We start from the raw sequence: 23,469 nt of genomic DNA, 5'->3' as shown, positions 1-23,469 counted from the left end.
CTGTGATTCCAAAAAATAAATACCAAAATTACAGAAACTACCCATTTGTAAATAGTCTAAATAGTACAGCAGTGTATTTTGGTGTGTGTATAAATTTATTGGAGGGTGTGTTACAGTATTTGGGGGTTATTCGTGTTTTTCCAACTTACTGGATTTTGTCCTCGGTGTCAGAGTGACCTCTTACATAAGAATCATCATTTTTAAGCGGTCTGAAAAAAAGCAAGACAAAAAAGTCAATCATCATTTAAAACCCAACTTTAACTGCAAAATATATAAAACCCTATAACCTATACCAGAAGGCCAGTCCAGCAGCTTCATCTGAGGGTGGGGTACCGCAAACCCTCAGGTCTCAGTTAACCACATTCCTCACCAGGCACCTCTTCGGCCTCTCCTTTTAGATTTTTCTTGTTGGAGGGTGGAATTTGGCCACTCCTGAGTGGATTTTTGTTGCACTAATACCCTATTTCCATTCCCATGGGCACTTTGAAGCAGGTGAAATCAGCTTTGACTGGTTCAATGGTGTTTGTGAAGCAAGAGTCTGTATTTAGACTGTCTGAGATGGTGTAACGGTTCACTGCTGCTCAAAAGGGTGAGCTCACCTTCTGCCTGCAGCTGGCTCTAATGGTTTATTTGTCCCCTTGATGGACAAGTTCCACTCCTCCAACTGCCAGGAAAAAAAAAAATCCAAGTACCAAAATGTCCAGGCTTGGTCGCTTCCCTGAAAGCCAGAGCTGGTGTTGGGGATGGGAGGTAGGGAGAGGAGCAATAGAGGGAACAGATCTACCCATTTTCATGGCAGCAAGTTTTTAAATTCTTAGACTTCTAAGGAAACCTCTGCTTTCTGTGGTACTCGCTTTGGTTGACACTCGTTCATGACAAGGTGCTCTGCAACACTTCAGCCTGCTGACAGTGTTAGCAGCAAGCCAGCCACGGGCCCTGCTATGTTGTAAAAGTAGTAAAATGTTCCTTTTCTATGGCTGCAACTTCTGCAAGTAGCATAGGGATCAAAAACCCCCAGCGTGCTTGTTGAGGCTGTTTCTTTTCCGACTTTGGAGAAGTGACAGCAAAAGCACCCTGATAGCAAAAGCTGCCCTGTCATGAGCTCCCTTGACAGGCATGGCCCCACCGTTTCTCGGCCACCTCGAGTCCTGCCTCCTCCCTTGCAGCACCTGTGGCCCCTCTACATGCTTCTGCGTGAGGGCCGAGGCCTGCCAGACCCCTTGCTTCGCCCTACGCATTCGTGACAAGGTAAATCTGCGCGGAAGCTCTGGCCTTCCGTCACGAGCGTTTCGGTATCACTGCTAAGGCCCCGGCTCCTCCAGTCCCGGGATTAGTGAAGGCAGAGGGTCTGAAATGTAGGGAGGAAACTCTTACAGCCGCGACGGCGTTTGAAAAGCCGCGGAGGCCGCTGAGGCGGCGGGGCGGGCCGCGTTGCCATGGCAACTCCCGCCTCTCCGGGCCTCTGAGGTGACAGGGCGGGGCTGGCCGCGTCGCCACGGCAACTGCCGCCCCGCCCCGCCCGCGGCGGCCCGGCTGAGGCGCCTCCCCGGCGGCGGGCAGAGGAAGGGCGCGGGCGGGCGTTGCGCCTGCGCAGTGCGCGCGGGCCGGCGGCGCGTGTGTTGTTGTGCGGCGGCGGCAAGATGGCGGCGCACGGGGGCTCTGCGGCCTCCTCGGCGCTGAAGGGGTTAATCCAGCAGTTCACCGCCATCACGGGTGAGGCACACGGAAGCCGGGGCCCGCCGAGCTCGGCCGAGGCCTCCGCCGCCGCTGCGTTGCTTAACGGGCGGCTTCCGTCCGGCCCCCGCCGCCGCGTCAGGGGGCGGCCGCGCCGGCGGGCCGGGGCCGGGGGCGGGAGGCCGGGCGGGAGGAGCGGGCCGCGCCGGGAGGCGCTGCGCGGGGTGAGACGGAGCGGTGCCGGCGGGCGGTCCCGGGGCACGCTGCCCCCCGTCTCCCCGGAGGCCCTCCCGCTGCCGCCGCGGCCTCCCTCGAGGCGAGAGGCGCTGGCGACGCCCGGGCCTGTCAGCGGGCGCGCTCCGGGGCCCGGCCCGCCGCGGCGGGTGGTGCCCGAGGCCCGGCCCGGGCACCCGCGGTGCCTCCGCCCTCTGCGTCGTGGGGTTCCCCTCGCTTTTAGCGGCGGTTTGGAGGCGCCTCTCGGTTGTCCCCGGTCGGCCGAGCTTCTCGGTGGTGTGGGTGCGTGTCCTCCCTTCCTCCCGGCCGTCCGGTCTGATCCGCCCGGGAACCGCGTCCCGCTCCTACGAATAAAGCTGACACCTGGGAGGGAGGCTGGAGCTGAACCCCGGGTCCGCGTTTAAAAACAAATAAAAATAAATCTCTTAAAGCACGGTCGGCTTACTGAGAACGCAGTTTGCTAACGAAAGTAGCAAGTCGCTTTTAAATTGAAGTTTGCGGCAGGTGATGATTCCTGCTTTAGCTTGTGCACTTTGAGCGCTTGACCCACTTTGCGTTTAATCTGCTTCGCTGTGGTTCCCCCTTGCTTACGGCATTGCGTATCGAGTACTGAAGGAGTGTTTAATAAAACATCTTTGGCTTTTTAGTTGATATAAGCGAAACTGCTTTTAATTTGGCAGCTCTAACCAGCTCGGTTTCAGATTGTATCCCTGTACTCGGGCTTGGGTGCACTCAGATCCTGAACAGGGATGTTGAGGGTGTTTAGTACGCAGTGAACGTGCCGGTAGGGTACACTGGGAAATCGTTAATTGCTCAGCTATCCTTAAAGAAGCCTTTTAGAATAAACCCTCTTGAATAAAATGTGCCTACAGCAAATATGTTTTCATTATAGTATGTGCCTGCGTGTGTCTTGTGTCTTCTTTTTCAGTAGTGCCTGAGATATTTGTTAAAAAACAAACCAGAATGGGCAGAGTCGTGCTGGTTGGCTCTTCCTCACAGCTTTTTGTGCTTATGCAGATGGTTTTTATGTTAAATGTAAGAGCATCCCTCTTATGCTTTCAAAAAAGAAAAAAACCCAAAACCTGCTGGGCTTTACCCATCCACTATTAAAGTAGAGTTTGGAAGTTTTGGTTTTCTCTTTTAACAGAAATTAAGGTTATATCTAAAAGCGTGTTGTTACGGAGCTTGTCTTGCATGATTTGACAGGTGCTCGGATGCATGCACCCTCAGTGGTTTCTATTAGCAGCTTCCAACTTTGAGCTGTAAGTGTACAAAAACCACCCCTGTCTGTGGGGAAAAAGGCTGATTGAATGCTATCCAGCAACTTGATTCTAGCGTAAGTGATACCGAGGAATGAGGAGAAATAGTCCTTGATATAGTTCTCTTGGCCAGATGGCAGAATTGTGTTTCTTTGGTGCTCTCTAGCAAAGTATTGCTAGGAGAACGTAGCTCCTGTGTATCTTTACCATTGAAATGATGGGATCTCTTTGAAACTTAACAAATCTTTAGTATTTTCTGTTTGCCAGCATAAGCACTGAAAGCATTCGTATTGATGGCAGTTTCCTCAGGAGTGATGAAGAATCAGTACAAGCACCTTCTGTGTTGGTATCTCTAAATAGCAGAGAGTTGAATATCATTTTTCTTCTTGTTCTTCTAAATGAATGACTTCACATGACCGTATGGTGAGGTTGCAGGATGGTGTGCGTATTCCAGACTATACAAGGATTGTTTAATTGCTGCAGTTGACATTGAAATGAGCTGAAAATGCCAAAGAGTAGTTTGTTTGAAGAACACGAGCTTGATGCTCTCGCGTAATTTTTTTGAGATGTCGCTAGTTTTTATTTTGAACTTTATCTCGATTAAGATTTTAAAATACAGCTGACTGCCATCTGAGTACACTTGCCATGGCAGGTTGTTTTTTGGGGTTTTTTGGTTTTTTTTTGAAAACCAGTTCCCTCGGTGAGTTTGGTTTTCTCTGTGATTTAATGCAATGGTGTGGATCATTTAGGACTGATTTATCTTGAGTTTCAAAGTGTATTCTCTCTTATTAGTCTGTTCAAACTAAAGCTTCTTGAGTCTTTCCCAGAAAATCTGAGAAACATCCAAATGTATTTTGCCCAAACTGACGTTATCTGTGATTGTGATGCTGGGGAAAGTGTTTTCTTCATTTTGGTGGCTTGCAGTGAACTTGGTAAGAATTACTACAGATCTAAAAGCTACTCCCAGACTGGTTCGGTTGCATTTTGCCAGTCTTCCTCTGTGCCAGCCTTTCCATATGAAAATGAACTCTTTGGCAGCCCACCACCTATAGAGACGGATGCTGTAGTAAGCAGACACTTGAAGGGTTGGGTGCAGGAGAGCTGATGCTCTGCATTAGAGCAGAGCACTGATGAGGATGCTTGTATCGATGGGATGGTTTTTGAGGAGGTAGAAGTTGACCCTCTGAGGAAAGAGTTACAAGTGATGCTAAGAACTAGTGTTTCATCCTGAGCAGCAAGAATAAGACTGATTTAGTTGCACTTAGGAGAGATTTTAAGAAATGTTAGTCATTATACAAATAACTGTGTAGACAAGTACCACTTTCTCCTTCTTGGCTTTTTCTTTTTTCCCCCTCTTATGTGAACTGAGCTTCTGCTTGTTTCTTTATGCCTTTTAGTGCAATCAGTAAAACAGGATATCTTTTCTTCCATCTCTAAATATCTGTTGTAAGTGGGTAAAAAAAACTCTAGCAACTGATAGAATATTCTCCCAGTTAAAATGTTAAGTCAGGCTTTCTTTTTTTTCTTTTGCGCATGCCTACGCGTTTGGAAAACTCTACCAGGAAAAAAGAAAACCAATGTACTCTAGGAAAAAAAAACAACCCAATGGTAAATGCCCTCAGATGGCTTCCACTAAATTTTCTTTTGATGGAAGGAAGAACTCTGGCTGTCCTGTATATGGGCATTCCCTTCCCTTGTGAGATATGTGTGTTTTTCTCATTTCATAGTCGTACTTCAGAGATAAATGGCAACTGATGAACTGTTCTTCTAACTATTAATGCTTTGAGAGAGAAAGCTTGCCGGCCAGCTGTTCCTAGCACTTCCAATCAAGATGCTATCTGAAGAACGCTTTAATTTTTCTTTGGCATTACAGGTGCCAGTGAGAGCGTGGGAAAGCACATGCTTGAAGCATGCAACAACAATCTGGAGATGGCTGTCACCATGTTTCTGGATGGTGGAGGCATAGCAGAGGAGCCTAGCACCAGTTCTGCAGCGGTGTCTGCTGTTCGACCGCACACTGAGTACGTACCCAATGAACACGTCTCTATAAATGAGTAGTCTGTCTTAAAATTTAATAGTGTAAGGCGGAACAAATAATACAATTGTCACTTCTAACTTGCTGTCAACTCTGTAATAGGTGCTTCTTTGATGATCTTGTTAAATTGATTGCTCTGATATTGTTCTGGGTAAATAAGTTCTCGTTACATAAGTTGGTACGTAGACCCACATCAGTTAGTCTCTCTTACATGTACTTCAAAAGTTTTCTGTGACTTATACATACTGGTTTTTGCAAAAAGAGCTCAAGACATTAAAGTAGGGATCCAGTAGTAAAAGATTCTTACTTTATATTGCTCCGGCATCTTGCATTACGTTAATGTGGCAGTTCAAGAGTTCTGTTGTGTTGGTTGTTATAAACGTAGTGACCTTAGACCCATTTGTAAGGGTTTTATTGTGTTGTTTTAAGTGTAACCAGAGTTGGCACTGGAAAGGCTAGATTGTATGCACTAGTATGCAGAGGAATAAGCAACTGCAAAATCTGCACGAGTGTCTTGCACATCAGATGCCAATAAAAGAAAGCGTTGTTCCACTTTAGCGTGGCAGAGAGTCTTTCAGCACTGCCTGTTAATGTGACTGCTTGGGATAAATGGAATATTTTGAGTGGAAGCTAATTGGTATAAGTCACATTCATTAAATGTTCTAAATTACACCTAGCTATGCTTTCGTCTTTATGAAAGTCTTCAGGAAAAAGACAACTAACTTTTAAAGAAAATTCTTGCCACTCATACTTCTGAAGCACATGTGTAAATTTAAACAACTGTTGTAGTACTAACCATTATAGTTGATATCAAGTGCCTTCCTCCTTGAGCCTTTGACAGGTAATGAACTTAAAACTCTATAGGTGTTTATATTTCTAGACAACTCCTATAGACAACTGTAGGAGTTGTTACTTCTAGACAACTTCTGGCACATCAGTGACGTAAGATTCAAGTTTTTACTGGAATACTTTCTTTTTTATACTTGACACCCTCCAGGTGCTGGTCAGCTTAGTGTTACTTCTAGGAAGACAGAACAATAATTATGCAAATGCAAAATGGAGAATAACTAGCTTCACTACAGCAATCAAAGATGTGGAGGTTAATAGCAAGGTTAGTGCATCTTGCTGACATTATGAGTTACTTTTTGAAACCTTCATGGCCCAGAGCCGCAAACCGCACTTTACAACTTCGAAGAGTCGGAGGGAAGAGGGCGCTTTAGGAGTAGTTCGTAGGCAGGATATAGCAGTGGATGTTCTTGGGTGAGCCCATGCCCTACTCTCTGCGGAGATCCATGGGCCAGGTGACCACACTCAGTAAGTGAAACTGTTTCAGAGCCCGTGTGATTTCCTTTCTTCTCCTAGTCATAATTTCAGATTACATAGCAGTCTCTGCAAGTGTAACTAAGCTGCTGATACGCAAGGAAGCCCAGCTATGGAAGCGAGGAATTGCTTCAGAAATGGGGGGCAATGGCCATTTTGACCGTCTTGTTTTTCTTCCTCTGGAAAAAGAGAGGGCTGTGAATTTCAAGTGGAAGCAAAAAAGTCTTCTAACAAAAGAAAGCTTATAATAAGGCAGATAATCTTTTTTTCCTCTATGTAGATAATCAAGGGAGGAGGGTGGCAAGTGGATTAATTAGCAGCCTTTCCTAAGTTTTAAGAAACTTTCCAAGTTTTGAGACAGTTATTAAAGAAGAAGAAAGATGTTTGAATAGTAGATTGACAAAGTCTGGGATCTAGTCACCCAGGGATCTGTGTAATGTTCTGTCAACACTTAGAAGGGTCATCCATGCCAGATTTTAATGCACAGTGTACCAAGTCCTGCGTCAGTGCTGTGAGAGGGAATGGATGGTCTCTTGAGGACCCTGTTGACCCCAAATCTCTTGATTCTGTGCAATGGTACAGCAGCATCTGTAGCTGGTTCAAGCTGCAGGAGCCTTTGGAGCACAATGGGATGTGGTTTATATAGTACTTGGAATATTATCATCTCTCTGATTATTTTTTTTTCCTTCCTCTTTGATAGGGATGAAGTACGAGCTCCAATTCCTCAAAAACAAGAAATTTTAGTAGAGCCTGAGCCCTTGTTTGGAGGTAGGCTTGTGTTCTTATTTTGCTGTTTTGTTTTCTTTACCTTGAGATGCACTAAACGACAAAAGAAAAACAGAACTTGCTGAATATGAAGAAAGCCTTGTATGTATTTTTCTCAGGTTTTTTCCCTGCTGCAACTCTGCTGCCATGTAACATGATTGCGTACTTAGGAGTACACCAGTGTTATTGAAAACCTCACGCATTAGAGATGCTACGTTCCCAGTGGTACCAATTTGCTAAATCCAGTTTCATGAGGCTTTGTCAGGCAACAGCCGATTAGCTATCATGAGTATGCGTCTGCGTTCTGGGGGTTCAGAACAACGTGATGCTGCTGTGAAAGGGTTCAAGGTGGTGGGAGAAAAGCTGGAGCTTTGACGAGTGAAAATGAAGAGGATAAATGTATGCTTCTCGAGGAGATGATTGATCAGAAAGAAGGGCTGAACTGTATGATTTCTCATCATTTTCTCAATTTCTCATTTAGGAGTTTAACTTGCTCTTTAAACTGCACCATGCAGCTAGTTTTCTTTGTTTTCTGAAGCTGTTTGTCATTTTTGCTTTTGAAACATTTTTTTTCTCTAAGGAAGTAGGTGATGGAAATGCTGTTTTCTTTTGGGTGCTTGTCTAAAACACTGTTTAGTACTCATGTAATACACTAATGTTCTGGATGTCAAAACCTTAATCTCAAACCATCTTTCCTTAGTGGTACTTTTACAGCAGCGCAGGGGTGGAACTTCTGTAGCAGGACTGGATTACCTGGTGTGTCATCCTCTCCTTTTACATCGTGTCTGTATGGAGATCTAAGGCTCTCTCTTTACACATACTTCCTCCAGCCTTGTGAGGCTCTGTCTTTCTCATGTTGACCAGGCTGTCTCTGGCTGACTGCATGGCTTTTGCCATGGCATGTGAATTGATTGTCTTGCCCTTTTTATTGAGGAAGGGCATTCAAGTGCTTATCTTTAAGAGTTATCACACTCATAGGAAATGCTCCTTTCTATTGTTTAGTTCCTGCGCTAGAACGGAGAAGGAGGCCAAGCTTCAGGTTTACCCTGGAACTGGTTTTCTGTTGATCTTTTTTTTTTTTTTTCAACATCAGAGAGGTCTTTAGCCAGGATGCACAAGCTGAGGAATGGTTCCAGACAAAGATACCCTGCTGACGGCTCTCTGCAGACACCCCTCCAGCTTATTCCTCTGACTTTCTTTGTAGCCCAACAGAGTTTTTAGCAAAGGTCTGTAGACTCCTGTGGGTTCAAGAATCTGAGAAGTGCAGGAGTAAGATCTGCTCGCCCTAGTTCTTGGTGCTGTTCTACCCACCTGTCACACACTGATCTCGGACACAGTGTCACTGACTGCCCTGCTGAGGCGACCTGCGGATCGACAATAGCCTCCTGGTGCTGTCTCGTCCACCAGTGCTAATGTGCTCACAAATGCCACTTCAGTTGATAACATGAAGCAGCCTGACAAGCCAGCTGGAAGTGGAGAGACACTTGGTCTTTTCAGCTCTAACCTCAAAGCAGGGAATGGGCCAGTTTCTGGTTTTAAGTGTCATATTGAGGTGGTCATATGAGCTTGGGTTTTGTTCCTGATGAAGAGATGACTCTGTCCATTTATGCTTTGCCAGATACATGGAACCCATCTCGCGCTACAGAAGACATCAGAAAAACCTCCACCTGGGCTGCTGTGAACGTCTTCACCAGCACGGCCAGGCTGTAGTTAAGCCTGGCAAGGGAAATGCTGGTTTTGCTGAAGTGGTCCTTCAGATCCTATTTTTAGCTGCAATTTCAGTTGCTCTGAAGTTAGCTTTAATGGGTTGTGCTCATGCCTAAGCATTTAGAGCTGAGAGAGATGTTACTCACTGGAGTTAGGCATTATTCACAAGCATGTTCCTTGTGAAATTCAGGCTTACTTTCTTTTTCCGTGATACTCTGTACAGGATACACTGATTCTTTCCTTTGTACTCTGTATGAGAAGAATGCAAGGAACAAGAACTGTGTACCATTCTTTGTCCTTGGTCTTTATGCCAAGATGAAAGATGCTGCATGCACTATAGGTGCAAAACCAGAAAGGTCTCTAAAATAAAATTTTGGAGGTACTTGTTTTGTGATCTGTGTGGAGGTTGTGCTTTCTCATGATGATTTTTCTTATTACAGGTTTCCAGTGGGTATACGTTGTATTTATATCACTCTGTTTAATTTGTTTATTACTTATCATGTCTCATAACAATTAGGCTTTGAAAGTTCTGTCTTAAAAATGTTCTGCTTTCAATTAATAGAAACGTAGATAAATAGCTGGAGTAAGTCTCGGCAGGCAGTTTTGGTTTGCATCCCAAATTCAGTGGTTGTGCTGTACCTTAGGACTTCAGTGGTGCTTTTAGGTACTATTCCAGTTACCTGCCTGGGCTGCTGTGGCTGCATATTGTCTATTCTGAAGGTTTCCTTGCGGATGGTGATACTGGATCCAATGGAAGAGTGTGGCTGTTGCCAATCCGGCCAAGAAGTTGGGACAGGATCTGGATAAGAGATTAGCAAAAAGTAGAAATGCGTTTTGGAAAAAAACAAACGTGCTTCCTAGTAAATAAAAATATTATCTCATGTGGTTTAATCCTTTGAAGTTTTTCATCTACTTGAAGGCCTTTTGTAAAAATCTTGACTGGAATTATGACATGTTGATGCTGTGACAGCACTTCCACTACATACTGATGGGCCTTGTTGAGCCCATCAGAAAGGGCTGACTTTAAACTCTTGTGTGTTGTTGATACAGGGTTTGTTTCTGGGGTGAGGTTTGCTGGAGGCGAGATGTGTTAGGAAATGGGTCTTACAAACTACCTATTTCCGTCATCCTCCAGCCCTTCCTAATGACCTTACTCCCATGTCATTAATGCTTTGAGTTCCTATTCTGTTTTCCCACACATGCAATGGAAAGTACTAATGTATAATTCTTTTGATAGTATACTTTTGAAGTAATTCTTGAATTTTTTTTTAAGCTCCTAAAAGACGCCGACCTGCGCGCTCAATATTTGATGGCTTTCGGGATTTTCAAACAGAAACCAGTAAGTGTCTACAGATCAGTAAGCGAGAAGTTCTATTTTTTTTTTTTAATGCAAGTAAGATTGAAAAATAGTTTCCATTGTAAGTTATGACAGGTTTCAGTCATTGAAGCCCACTGTATATCAAAATATCTTTTTAAAATAACATTATTAAGCTGTTCATTGTTGTAGTGACCATACTGTTTGCTGACATGTCTTTTCCGCAGTTGTGGTACAGTTAAGGTTGTTAGCTTATTTTTCTGGTGTGGCTGAAGGGAAAGTACTGAGTAATGGACATATGAAGCAGGTAGTGAAAATGCTGGTCCAAACACTTGCTTGTGTAACGTAAGTAAAGCCTGCAGACAGTGTATTCTCTCTGCTTTGGTATGGTAAATATTTTCTTGATAACTCTCAAAAACATATTTTTTTCTGCTGTAGAGGGAATTGAAAAGGGGGAAGAATCTAACACCCATATAGAAATCAAGTTCATCCACTGAATTTTTCTTGGCTAGCCAGTGGTCATTCTGGCATTTGAATTAGATTCAAGTAGCCCTGAGGCTTCTCCCTTGGCTGCACACAAGGTTCTCATTAAATTAATTGCTGTTTACCACTGTCTATCTGTTCATATGCAGAATCTCCAAATAACAAAGCATTGGCTATTATTTAAGCCATTAAGTTTCATAGAACATGATTCTTTGGCAGTAGAACACCAGGTATTTCACAGCTGAGTTAGAGCTGGTGTGCAGTTATTATTGCTGATCATGTTGGAGTGTTAAGAGGTCTAACCGTGGACCACGTTCCTGTGTAGTTAGGTGCCATTGGATGCTGAACTGAAAATAAGTATTGATGATTACTTTCTTCCCCCTGACAGGTTTGGTCAGGGTTTTCCAGTAATGATGAACTCATTGAGTACTAAAGTCATTGGCAGCTGTGTAAATGAAAATACACCATTTACAGAATCATCATACCCTTAATTTTTTTCCCATCATCTCCACTTTGTTCTAATACATTTAGAGAGGCACAATATGTAAAACTATTGTGAGGGTTTATGATGAAACTTTATCATGCTTTTTGGTAAAATTTCATAGATGAGTATCACTGGCTCTCTCTGAAAAAGCAGCCCTGGCCACGAAAGGGTTATTTCCTGGCTCCCAGGCCTACTCCACAGGGATGATTTTGTCCCTGTGAGGATCCAGCATCTGCTCAAAAATGGTTTGTGTCCTGTGGCCCATTCACTACTGGAAAGTTTTTGGTCATGGGATAGTTATTCCCCATTTCAGCTGCCTTAGTTCCATAAAATATGTTGTATCACTGCATTTTTGGGTAAGCATTTGCTGTGATTTACCTTTATTGTATATGACAATGTATATGTAGGAAATATGTTCTGTATTATTTTGAATGGAATTGATACCATAAAAGGAACCTGCTCAAAGTGTGGTACTTGGGGATAAACCAGTCTGGAAACCCGTTCACCCGTTGGAGACAACGGTATCCTGAGCTGATTGTGGGAAGAGGAGATGCTAAATATAAACATCCAAAGATATTTCTCCATATAAACTAAGTCTGGGTTTTTTTTCCTTTCCTATGGGATTGCCTTACAGTCGAGAAATAGAAACACTGGAATAGAAATATTCCCAGTAAAAGTTACAATGCTATAGTCTAGCTCATTTTCCACTTTTAAAAGCATCACTGAGGACAAGTTGTGGCTTTTTTTTTTTTTTTTTTTTTTTGGGTTGTTTGTTTTCAAATACTGGCATATGACCCCCTCTGTTGATACTTGCATTTATTAAGATGGTTTTTTAAAAGTGAGGTAAAGGCCCAGTGCTTGAGAATCACAGCTAGGGCAAACAGGGTTCTTACCTTACCTAGCAGCTACTCTTGTTCAGTGTGGTCTAACTTTGTGACTCTAGTGCCAAAATTTAGTGTACGAATGCGTAGCCAGTAATAAATCCATCTTGTGAGTATTCTGTCTAATTCAGCTTCCTTTCCTCTTGGGGCTGTGCAGTTCGACAGGAACAGGAACTACGAAATGGAGGGGCAGTAGATAAGAAACTCACTACGCTAGCAGACCTCTTCAGGCCTCCCATTGATCTGATGCACAAAGGCAGCTTTGAAACGGTAAGCTCTGAAATTTTGGTGCAGGTCCTTACGTGATGACTGTATACAGTGCAGCAGCCTTGTGTTAGGCTAACGGCATGTATGGATCTATCTGTCGGATGATCAGAAAGCTACAAAGAACCGTATAGTGGTAAATATTTGATGGACTTTGCGTGGAAATGTTAAGAACTTAACTAATGATGATAGACCGCATTGTTTATGTTTCAGTGTCAGTGAGGGAAATCGCACTTGGTGAAAGACTTGAGTGCACAGAGGAGGCTGGTCAGAATGGAAAAATTGCATCACTTGAAGTATCTCGGTATAGCATGACACAGAAGAAGCTGAAGTAAGATTGTTTTTGATAGGTGAGCACGTACTTCACAAGGAGCTATATAGTTTGCAGCACAGCCCTGCTGAGAAGCTCAGGTGGAGTTATTTTAACATGGCTAAGCCGTTTCTGATAAGTACTCGTAACAGTATTTGAGTGTGGCTTTGCCAGGAAGGCGCAACTTTATCTTCAGTAGAAGTCTTGCTCTTCTGTAAAATCACAGCAGTTGTCCTCTGTGTCTGATAGTGATGGAAAAAGTATCCAAGAGATAGTCTGCCTGAGAAGGGGACTGGGATCTTTAAATAATTTCAGGTGTCACCTTTTCTGTCTGTGTAGGCATGTGTGGATCTAGTCATAAGTTATGATATGGATCAGTGACTTAATGATTAGAGACTGTGCAAATTGGTATTTATATTTATTTTTTGAGTCCATAATTTCTAGATATTCTTTTGAAGTTGCAGTTACTACGGAACTTCCACCTGGTCATCTCTAAGTAGCTGAGATTGATTACTATTACATGATGTTTTCATGAGAATGCAAACTAATGATTAAATAGGGCAATACAGATGCTGCAAACAGTGCTGGAGATCTGACTCCATGAGCTGAACAGAAATATTATTTATATTCTTTTCACATTTGCCTCTACTGCTGTGCACAAATACTAGAGCACTGCTGCAGAGTTTTTGGAGAAATGCCGTGTGCCTTTATTGAGTCTCCAGCTCTCAGCCTGTTTTTTATGCTTCCCAAATCACCAGGGATCAGTTGGCTTGCCACTAATTCCTGCGTTCCGACAGTGCCCAGAAGATATGTTTAATCTTCTAACAAAATTCCAGGTTTGAAAGGACGTTGACAGAGAATAGCTGTGTCTGCCTCAGCGAGTAACTCGGTGCGGTGGAAGCAGATGAGCAGACTGAAGTAGTTGGTGCCGAGGCATCCCTGCCTTGTGGCACGGGGTTCAGGGTTTACGTCAAACAAGGTTGTGCCAGGTCCTCCAGCTGATGATGCCTACTGGGCTGATGGTTCAGAGATGTTTGTGAGCCAAGCGAATGCATGATTAAAGGCAACAGTAAAGGGAATTCACATGAAAACAGCCAGTGCTGCTCCAGACCGGAACGTATACCGTCAGTGAGTGCCCTCTGACCTCTGCTGTAGAATTAGAGATGTACCAGTCTTTCCTCCTGTCTTGCTGAAAACATATCAAGACTTTAGCAACATTGATTGTGGCATCCGCCACAGTCCATAGTAGTTTCAGAGCATGAAATAACTGATTGATAGATTTGATGGTCCTCAAGTCTCTGCATTCTTATTCAGTCTTGTGAATTAAAAAAAAAAAAAAGGAGGGGGGAGTGGTTCGTATGCACACACCTTGTCCTGCTCTTTGCTGTAACTCAGATATGAAAACATGTATGCTTTCTGGTATTCACCTTTTTGTGTTCTTGTCCTGTGGGATACCCTTCACTTCAAACCAATGCTCCTCAACTTCATTGCAGTAAAAATCTTCAGCTTCTCAATTTGTTGACCATTACCCCTTCCGTTTCATCTTTTATGACTGTAGACTGATGTATTGCGTCAGCCTGGGACAATGTCGGGCCTCCTGTGAATCCAGTGACCAGAGTCTCTCAAAATCCATCTCTAGCAAGCAGCTGTTAGCTTCTTCCTTCTCTGTACGCTTAGATAAACATATGTAAACTATATAATAAATCAGAGATGTTTATCACATTCCAAAGTACCAGCAACTGAATACTATCATTTTGATGCTCTTGAAGTTTAGTGTTAATCTAAGTGGGTTTTTATTATTACTATTGGCGTGAGGAGTGTGCAAGAACATTCTGTCAGTGTTGTGCCATGTACATTTATCATAGAATTATTTAGGTTTTATGACTTTATTCAATCCTAGCAAGAGTGGTGGTGTCTGGTCTTAGCAAGGTTTTCATGTGTCTGTGTTGCTTATCGTTTGTTGCTCCTTTTTGGGTCCGCTAAGGTTGATTTTGAGAGTTAGTAGATTTAGTTATCTTTGGTTTTCCCCAAGAAACCTCATTTTTCTTCAATTACAAAGAACCATTGTTATCAGTAAGGTGCAAAAAATTGCCGTTTCATTTTAACTCAGTAATTCTAGCTCTTAGAAGAAGGTGAGAATTAACTTTCATTGAAGATAAATTTTCAAGTGTTGAGTAACATTGATTTTTTTTTTAACTTCTATTAACTTTTTTAACTTTCTGAAAAAGCGGTGTGCTTCACGTACAGAACAACTTCTGATCACTGTACTTGTACAGTGAAGTGTGTGAATAACATAATTACACCATAGAAATGTGGTGAAAAAGATTTGATACAGAAAAATCTGTGAAAGACTTTCTTTTAATCCCACAAGCCTTTTGAAGGTGGTGGCTGAGCCACTAGATGATAGTTACCTGGTGGAATGGGGCTATATAAATGAGAGGCAAATGAGTAAAGTGCGAGCCAGATGTTAACCTGAACTGCCTTTTTTTTTTTTTTCCTATTAGAAAATTTCAGAGAAACTTTCGGAGCTTAAAAAGTCTGTGTTTGAGGAGTGTTGCATGGTTATATGATTAGGCTGTTCAGAGTTGGTTAAAATTACACAAGCGATTTTTAACTGTCACTTCCTGACTGTAATATCGAGCTTTAATGTGTATTAAGCTTCAGAGTTACCTCCTTAATGTAGAATCTGCTAGGAATAAATCAATAGAGCATAATAAATAAATAAATAAAATGCACACCCAAGGTGCTTTGTAAAGAACAACATGGTTTTGTTCAAATCTCAGAAACTGTCTTCAGGAATTGCAGGTGTTCATCTCTTCATGCATATGATGTGAGATAGGATTTTAATTTGTGGTGGGTACACACCAAATTGAGTTTCAAGTCCGTCTAGATGAAGTTTCATCATTTTATAAGTTAAACTTTTCTAGCTGGTGCAATTATCTTTGCACAAGGTGCTTCTAGACTGGCCGTTTGCGTAAGGACAGCCTGCGGCTGCACCTTTGGCACAGGAATGACTGATGAAAGGATGTATGCCCTGGCCCAGGCAAGAAGTGGAAGTGTAGCACAGATAGGATATTTCTTGCTAGATAATCTTGTGCTCTGACTTTCTGTTACCTCTTATCTTCCAAACCAAATCATGCTTGATTAACAGATGTTCGGAAAGTCACGAGACACTGGCTCCACTTCCTTGTTTCTCTCTGCTGACTTCAAGGAGCGATGCATTTCACCAAAGCTGAGCAAGGAAGAACCACCACAACATTTATAAACCATACATGGTTCAGAAAAGTCAAATGAGGGGAAAATGTGTTATTTTTAGTAGTGCAAGAGTTAGAGGTTATCCAGTGAGATCCAGTAGGGAGTGTAAAACAAGGCTTCTTTCATGTATTGTCTAACTAGATCGCTGGTTCGTTGCTGTAAGTTGTTGTAGTAATGAAAAATGTGAATGGATAGAAAGGGTAAAGGTAAACTTAGAGCAGTTTGGGTTTGGTTTGGTTTTGTGTCTGGCCCTTTGTATCTGAGATTCGCTACCTCTGTCTTTGAAAGTTCCTACTCTGCTGATTGCTGAAAGCTTGAACAGAGATGCTTGCAGAGTGGTTGTTCTGTACTTACCCTGTCTGTGTGCTCCTTAAGTGCCTGGTACCGGCCTTTGTACCTCAAAGGAGGAGAAGAAATGGGGGGAATGTTGGAAACAGTGGGTCTAAAGCAATCAGACACAGCTTTTGGGATGTGCAAGCCAGCTCTCGAGCCTTCCCTTGTTCATTTGGCGCTTACCAACACGACCCACCAATATAATCTCCAAACCCATAGCGTTTCTTGCCCTCACACTCTTCTCCTTCCACCCACCTCCACTCTCAGAAAAACCCCAGTAGCCGTGCAAGAGCAGAGTTGTGTGAGCGTGAAACGGTAGCAATTGAACTGTGTCCTTGTTAAATGTGAAGCCTGCTGTTCTTAGAAGGAAGTTAAAAGTAGTTTCAAAAGGTCTACTTGATCTGCAGATGAAAATTCATCTTTGCAAATGTTCTAAGTGGAATTTCCTGCTTGCATCCTTTTGAGGACCTTAAGTGGCTGGAGGAGAGCTAGAGCCAGGCTTTCACTAATATTGAAAAATATGCAAAGTAAGTGTGGAGGAGTGAGGTGCACTTTCCATCCTTCTAGTTATATTTTTTTGAATTTTTCTTTTAAGCCGGTATGGATTACATTAGGACACAGGACTAAGGCAATCCAATTGACTCAAATAACAAGGATTTTTGTTCCCTTTAAACTTGGGCAGTACCTCTAGGCCTCGTCTTAAACTGATTTCCTAGAATTACTTCTCAAAATCCACAGTTAGCTCAAAACAAGTCTTTTAAATAAAAGCATAATGACTATATTTAAGACCCTTACCAGTTACTTAGGTGTCACTGCCCCACTTTTCTCTCCTGGTGACCAAATACTGGATTCTGACACTGTAATATTAGTGGTAAGTAATTAGTGTGAGGTCCCTTGCGAGAACAGGAGGACTATTCCATGCTTCTACATTTTTTTTTTTCCTTTGAGTAAAATAAAAATTGGCTCTGCAGGTCACTTGGCTGTGCTGATCAATTTTGTAGACCGAGTGGGATTCATGTGTCTGTCTATCGCACTTTTGATAGGCTGACTACTCGAAAGTGCACTGGCTTAAATTAGTTTTAAAAGTAAAAGCTTTGATTTGGGGAACAAAATATTGTCCAAAACAGCAAAATCTTGCATAACATCCTAAGTCCTTGAATTTGCTGTTAAGTGCCTTACCAGCAGGATGGTGAACACACTTATAAATACTTTTTTCCTTTTTTAAAAGGAAAGGGAGTTCATATACTAGTTCCGGTCTTTCCAGGCAATAAGAGCATTCCTGCTGTTGATATAGCCCTCTTTTTTCCAACAGGTATGACAGTTCAGCGATCAGAATTACATTCTTGATCAAACTCCTACCATTAACTTGCAACCAAGCAATCAGACAATGCCAGCTTTGTGACTCAAACCAGTAAGATTTCTTCCTGCGCCTTCCTGTCTTCTTCCCCACTTGCAGTCTGAATAACGAGCATCAAAAAAGGATGCCTAATCCGGCAGTTGCACAGTAATAGAGTAACTCAAAACTTGGAGAGAAAAAAGAAAACACACAGAGAGGGGGTCCTGAATTAATGCAAGTCCTCTGTCAATTATGCAACCTACGTAAATAGATGATGATCCACAGGTTTATCTGTAGAATGAGCAGGTCTTTCCTCTGTTGTCAGATCAGTGTGATTGACTGCACTCTTTCCCGAACAAATACTTCATTCAGTGTCTCCCTGTGGTCCCCCTGCCCAAGTTGCTTTTCCCACTCTGTGTTCAGCTTGTTGAAATTCAGCAGCTCTTTTCATCGATGTGATTCTGTAATTCAACCAGTCTCATTTAAAGCAGGTCTTTCAGCCCTTCCTTCTGTTTTGTGGATGCCTTTTCACTAGCACTGTCCATCTTTCTCACTGTTGAAGGGGTTTTGGTGAAAAATCTGACAGTGTTAGAAGCCATCGCTGATCACTGCTGGCATTGGTTACGTTTGGCTCTTCAGTTTTATCTAACGAAGCTTTTCTCTCTGCTTACAGGCCAAGGAGTGTGGTCAGATGCAGAACAAATGGCTCATGATAAACATTCAGAACGTGCAAGATTTTGCCTGTCAGTGTCTCAACCGCGATGTCTGGAGCAACGAGGCTGTGAAGAACATAATCCGGGAACATTTCATTTTTTGGCAGGTGAGAAGTTTAATGGGGCCGTGGTGTCCTGCTAGGTGGGACAGTGGGGGGGGGGAGAAGGGGACTTCTTCGAATAAAATGGCGCTGTTGCAATTCTCTTGGTGAACTTGCAGAAAAGATGCAATAGTTCATGGAAATGCACTTTATGGATGTAGATACAGTTCATGGAGATGCATTTGAATGCATAAACAGCCTTTCACTTATGTGTTCAAAATGTTACCACGTAGCTTCTAATATATGGACCATTAGTGGCATATTTTCAGCTTGTCAGGGTTACCAAGAACTGTACGTACCGCTTGTAACATATACTGTAAAATAGAGAAAAACTTTATACGTTTTCAAGATACAGTTCATTTGCGTTCCCTCTCCACCCAGTAATTTGCTTCCAATGTGGTGTTTTGTAGGTATACCACGACAGTGAGGAAGGACAGAGGTACATACAGTTTTATAAATTAGCAGACTTCCCTTATGTCTCCATTCTGGATCCCAGAACAGGTAAGATAGGTGACAGTTGGTTACCTGCAGTTGATATATCCAGTGAGAAGGACTAGCGGTTGTAGGCTAGAATACCATCTTTCGCAGGGTGTGTTACGTTCACCTGAAGAATCTCACTTACATTGTTTTGCTCTCCGAGAGACTTTGCTGTCCCTGAAGAAGCAAAGCAATATGTTTTGGAGGAACTAAGGTGGTAAAACTCCCAAGGCTTGCTGAAATTTTGTGTATTTGGTGATCATAGTTGGTAATAGCCTAGCAAGTCTTTTGCTTGGCAAGTGAAGATAGTACCACCTGGTGGTGAACCTCTGAAATGGTTTTGGTTTTTTTAAGGTTCCTTTTAAAAGCTACTTGAAATCATGTCGTGAATAAACTACGATATTTGTAGGCATTACATGAATCTGCTTCCTGCTCCTTGCACAGTAACTTCATGAGGCTCAGAGGTCACTTATTAAATTGCATCTTAATTTTGATATACCATTTTGGCTTTGGGTTTGCTGCTTGATTTTGGTTTTTTTTGTGTGGGTTTTTTTTAACTGAACAATGAAACTTCTATGTCCCCCTCCAGCTCTTTTTGAAACTGTTACTTTTTCTTTTGTATTCCACCACCCTTTCTTCTTTTGTGATCTTATAATGCCACTATATTAACTGTCTGGTCTCCTGCTTCTTAGGAAGCTTATTTGACTTTAACCACCCAAAACCATATATATTTTTTTTTTTATGTTGAAACGGAAGTCAGGGTGCTCTTCTTAGCACTTATGGAAACAAATGCTGTTTGCCAAGGTGTAGAATCAAAGCAGACAATAATGTAGAAATGCTTCTTCATAAACTTAGTGGTTTTACTTTTTTTTTCCCCTCAGTTTTTTCATTTTGATGCCTAATTCACTATTCTGTGCATGCTTTCCCATAGCTAAAAAGAAAAGAACAGAAATAAACAGAGTCTGTATTTATATCTGTACGCAATTGAAACCTTTTCAAGGGGATGGAAGGAGGAAGCTTTGTAATTATGACGGGGTAGCCTGTCGGAAGCTGCAGTTCCACAAGTATGGACTCTTGCAGAGTGCATGCCCAGCAGTGAATTGGTGTATTTAACTGTGAAGCTGCAATCTTTTGCCAAAATTATGTTTCGTGACACCTTTTGTTCCCTAGGCCAGAAACTAGTGGAGTGGCACCAGCTAGATGTGACTTCTTTCTTGGACCAAGTGACTGGGTTCCTGAGTGAGCATGGACAGCTGGATGGCCATTCTACTAGCCCTCCCCAAAAATGCTCTCGTTCAGTAAGTATGAGGTCCTCTAAGAGGTCTGGAGAAACTGGAAAGAAAATGCTGGCCTGTCTTTATCCAGCTGTACTGATTTCCCATTCAGTAGTATAAACAGACTTAATGAGTTAGTGCAAGAGCATGCAAAAATATGATGCTCCAGGGAGTGCCTTCTCCCACAATAACTATTTTTGTTGTGCACTTTGTGCTTTTGGTATTTGTTTTGGGTTTAGCAGTCACAGAATTGTGTGTGTGTGGAAGGAAAATATGTCACTCTGTGTGAAACTCCAAGGAGAAGTCATTAAGTAGTCACAGCACGACTAGCTTTCCATGCTTGTTCCTGATGGTCCTGATAGCTTCTCTTTGGAGGACTAATGTTGATTTTTTCAGTACGTATTTAAAAGCAATTTTTATGTAATTCAACAGGAGAGTCTCATTGATGCCAGTGAGGACAGCCAGTTGGAAGCCGCTATCAGAGCCTCCTTACAGGAGACGCATTTTGATTCATCACAGGCCAAGCAGGAGAGTCGGTCAGACGAGGAGTCCGAGTCGGAGCTTTTTTCTGGAAGCGAAGAGTTTATTTCCGTTTGCGGATCTGAGGAGGAGGAGGAATCGGAGAATCCTGCCAAGTTGAGGAAGTCTCCGCACAAGGACTTGGGGTATAAAAAAGAGGAGAGCCGGAGGCCTCAGCCTGAGCCCCCTGCAAGGACTGAGCCTGGGACAACATCAAATCACAGAGTACTGCCCTGTATTGATGCAGGGACACTGGAGGAGTCAACTGACAAGCCTGAAAGTACGTTTCAGGGCCTAGATGTGAATGGTAAGTTGCTACCTTTTTATATTTTATTTTATAGTCACCTGTGTTTGGGGTTTTTTCCTGACAACCTTAATATGCCGACAAGCACGGTTTCATCCCTTGTTTTGAAAAGCTAAATCTTTTCATCTGTCTTACTCCCTCCTTGACACCAGATGTTTGAGCTATTCACCTTGCCAGCAGCACCACTTCGGCGTAGTGATGCCACAAACTGCAGAGGCATGTTGGTCGCTGAGCTCAAGTTTCTTAGTTTGAGACCTTGTCCACGAATAAAGTACGCATTGGTACATGCGCGTGTGATGGGGCTTCTACCAGTAGTATGGTAGAGAGAAGCAGAATAACGTCAGCCCCACCTCGTGCTCAGTTACTTTGGCTGCCTTGACAGTTGGACTGAGTTTTAGTAATGCATCTTTGGGTAATACCAACGAGTCCCCGGAGTCTCTGCTCCTGCCTGAGCTGGGTTGCAGCAAAGTGAGGCGGTCTCAAAGGCAGGTAGCACAGTGTGCTTTTCCCTGGGAACGCTGACCAGTTTCGGTCACTACTATTAACTCTTGAAAGAGTCCTGAGTTCAATATATATTTTAAACATGTGTGGTGGATGTATATCTTCATAGACTGGAACCTTGTATTTGTCGCCAGTCCCTGACCCCGCTGTGCTGTGTGGTAAAGCGTGCCACCTAAAACCTACAGAAGAGCTCAATTCAGCTGCCACCTTGTTTATTAACTTGTAGTAACTTCCTTTGTGCTAGGACCAAAGGCACAGCTGATGCTAAGGTATCCAGATGGAAAGAGGGAACAAATTTCACTGCCTGAACAAGCTAAACTTCTGGTGAGTGGAGTTAATTGGAATCCTTGTTTGAGTACAGGAGAGCTGAAACTGGAGAATTTCTTTTCCTGTGGTGGCACTATTGAAATCGGATCTAGTGAAAGCGGTGTATCAGGGAGCGCTTGCACTGTCGGTCTGTTGTGTTTCTTCATGTCGTTCCTCTCTTCTAGTCGACAGACTCTGCTGGCTCTGTGTTTCCAGTGCTGCTTGGGTTGCGTGTACACTCCAGTGTCATCTTAGTCCCAAAACTGCTAGTTCCCTTTCTGCAATGACTCTAAATGGCTTTTGCACTAATCACTGAACTACCATAAAATACTCTCAGCTGACTCATTTGTGGGTTTTGGTTGGGGTTATTTTAAATTGAAAAGTTCAGCCATTGCCCATGGTCAGACAATAAAATCAAAGGCAAAACTCTTCATTCTTTTTCTCCATCTCTTTCACCAAACTTCCACACTCCTTTCTGGATGTGGATGACAGAGCAGGCTTTGGAGGAAGTTCTCCCAAAACAGATTTCTTACAATATTATTTACTTACTGTGCTTCAGGTGTGTGTCTCAGCTGTGCTTTGGGCTTGTTTACCTTGCAGAATTCAATGTGGATAGTGTTTCCATCAAAATTTTGCGGGTGCTTATCTGGAAGCAGTGTGTAAAGAGGTCACTATATTCCTGTTAGCCGTGAGTTTTCGTGACACAGTGGCCAGTTAAGCTCATTTTAATGTAATCAACCTAAAAGCTCTGTATTGAAGTCTTAGGGAAGGCAGAAGCAGACCTCTTCAGAAGGATCTCATGCAGGTTTAGAAGAAAAGTGTCACATCTCTTATAACCAAGTTTGCAGCACTCTAGAAATGCAGTGTCTGAAGCTCAGATTCTCATCTTTCTCTCTTTTGGTTGAAAATAAAAGGAAAAAAAAAAGTTGCCTCTGTTATACTGTCATCTCTCAAAACCAAGCATAAACGTAAGGTTGTAGACTGCTGCAGTGCTACACGCGGAGTCGTGGGGCTGAAATATAAAGTCTGAGGAGCACTGGCAGAGCATCACTCTTACTGCAGGAACCGGCTTTACTTTCAGACCTTCGTCTTGGCAATCATTGGTGTCTAATCTTTTTCTAAGTACTTCTTTATCTTGACTGCTTTTTGAAAGCAGTCTGTTAAATAAGGTTACATCTATTACGGAACATGGGGCGCTTTTGAATATTTAATTTATTTAGGTGATACATAGGTGTGATATTGATAAATTCTTGATAATCCTGACTTCTGGTTTGATTCTTTTTATGGACTGCAGTAGTTAAATCACATGCCGAGATTAACTTCCTTTTCTTTGCTGCCGCCTGCTCTGCAGTGAGCAGAGGAAGTTAGGTGAGTCAAGGTTTGTGATTAAAGATACCTTTTTTTTATTGCAGAGCTGAACAGGCAGCCTTTGTACTCTTGTCATGTGATCTTTTCCATTCCAGTCACATCAAGATAGAGTCTCAGATGTTTCTTTGTGAGCATCATTTCCATGCTGATTTTTTTCAGCCCTTAGTTGCTACCATTTTAAAGCTGTCCAGAACTATAAAAAGAAATTGTTTGAGGCAGCAGTTATACTTTAGAAGTTTTAACTGATGATA

General features: G+C 42.7%; 1 protein-coding gene across 2 annotated transcripts in view; it reads left to right on the top strand.

The window, feature by feature from the left end:
* The first annotated feature begins 1,584 nt into the window (after positions 1 to 1,584).
* The window catches only part of UBXN7 (UBX domain protein 7), a 31,375-nt gene continuing 9,490 nt past the window's right edge, over positions 1,585 to 23,469 (top strand). Inside the window, exons 1-10 of one of the 2 annotated variants that reach the window (XM_075760679.1) lie at positions 1,585 to 1,713; positions 5,041 to 5,188; positions 7,223 to 7,290; positions 10,268 to 10,333; positions 12,315 to 12,427; positions 18,329 to 18,475; positions 18,880 to 18,970; positions 20,117 to 20,244; positions 20,653 to 21,046; positions 21,789 to 21,868. In XM_075760679.1, the coding sequence (XP_075616794.1) occupies positions 1,641 to 1,713; positions 5,041 to 5,188; positions 7,223 to 7,290; positions 10,268 to 10,333; positions 12,315 to 12,427; positions 18,329 to 18,475; positions 18,880 to 18,970; positions 20,117 to 20,244; positions 20,653 to 21,046; positions 21,789 to 21,868 (1,308 nt within the window). In that variant the 5' untranslated portion in view covers positions 1,585 to 1,640. Of the gene's footprint in view, positions 1,714 to 5,040; positions 5,189 to 6,199; positions 6,314 to 7,222; positions 7,291 to 10,267; positions 10,334 to 12,314; positions 12,428 to 18,328; positions 18,476 to 18,879; positions 18,971 to 20,116; positions 20,245 to 20,652; positions 21,047 to 21,788; positions 21,869 to 23,469 lie in introns of those variants that run through there. The other variant, XM_075760680.1, reaches the window with a different exon arrangement.

Source organism: Balearica regulorum, chromosome 9, assembly GCF_011004875.1.
Source record: "Balearica regulorum gibbericeps isolate bBalReg1 chromosome 9, bBalReg1.pri, whole genome shotgun sequence".
Lineage (NCBI taxonomy): Eukaryota > Metazoa > Chordata > Aves > Gruiformes > Gruidae > Balearica > Balearica regulorum.
Note: the sequence above shows the minus strand (reverse complement) of the source record. Positions and strands in the feature narration are given on the sequence as shown.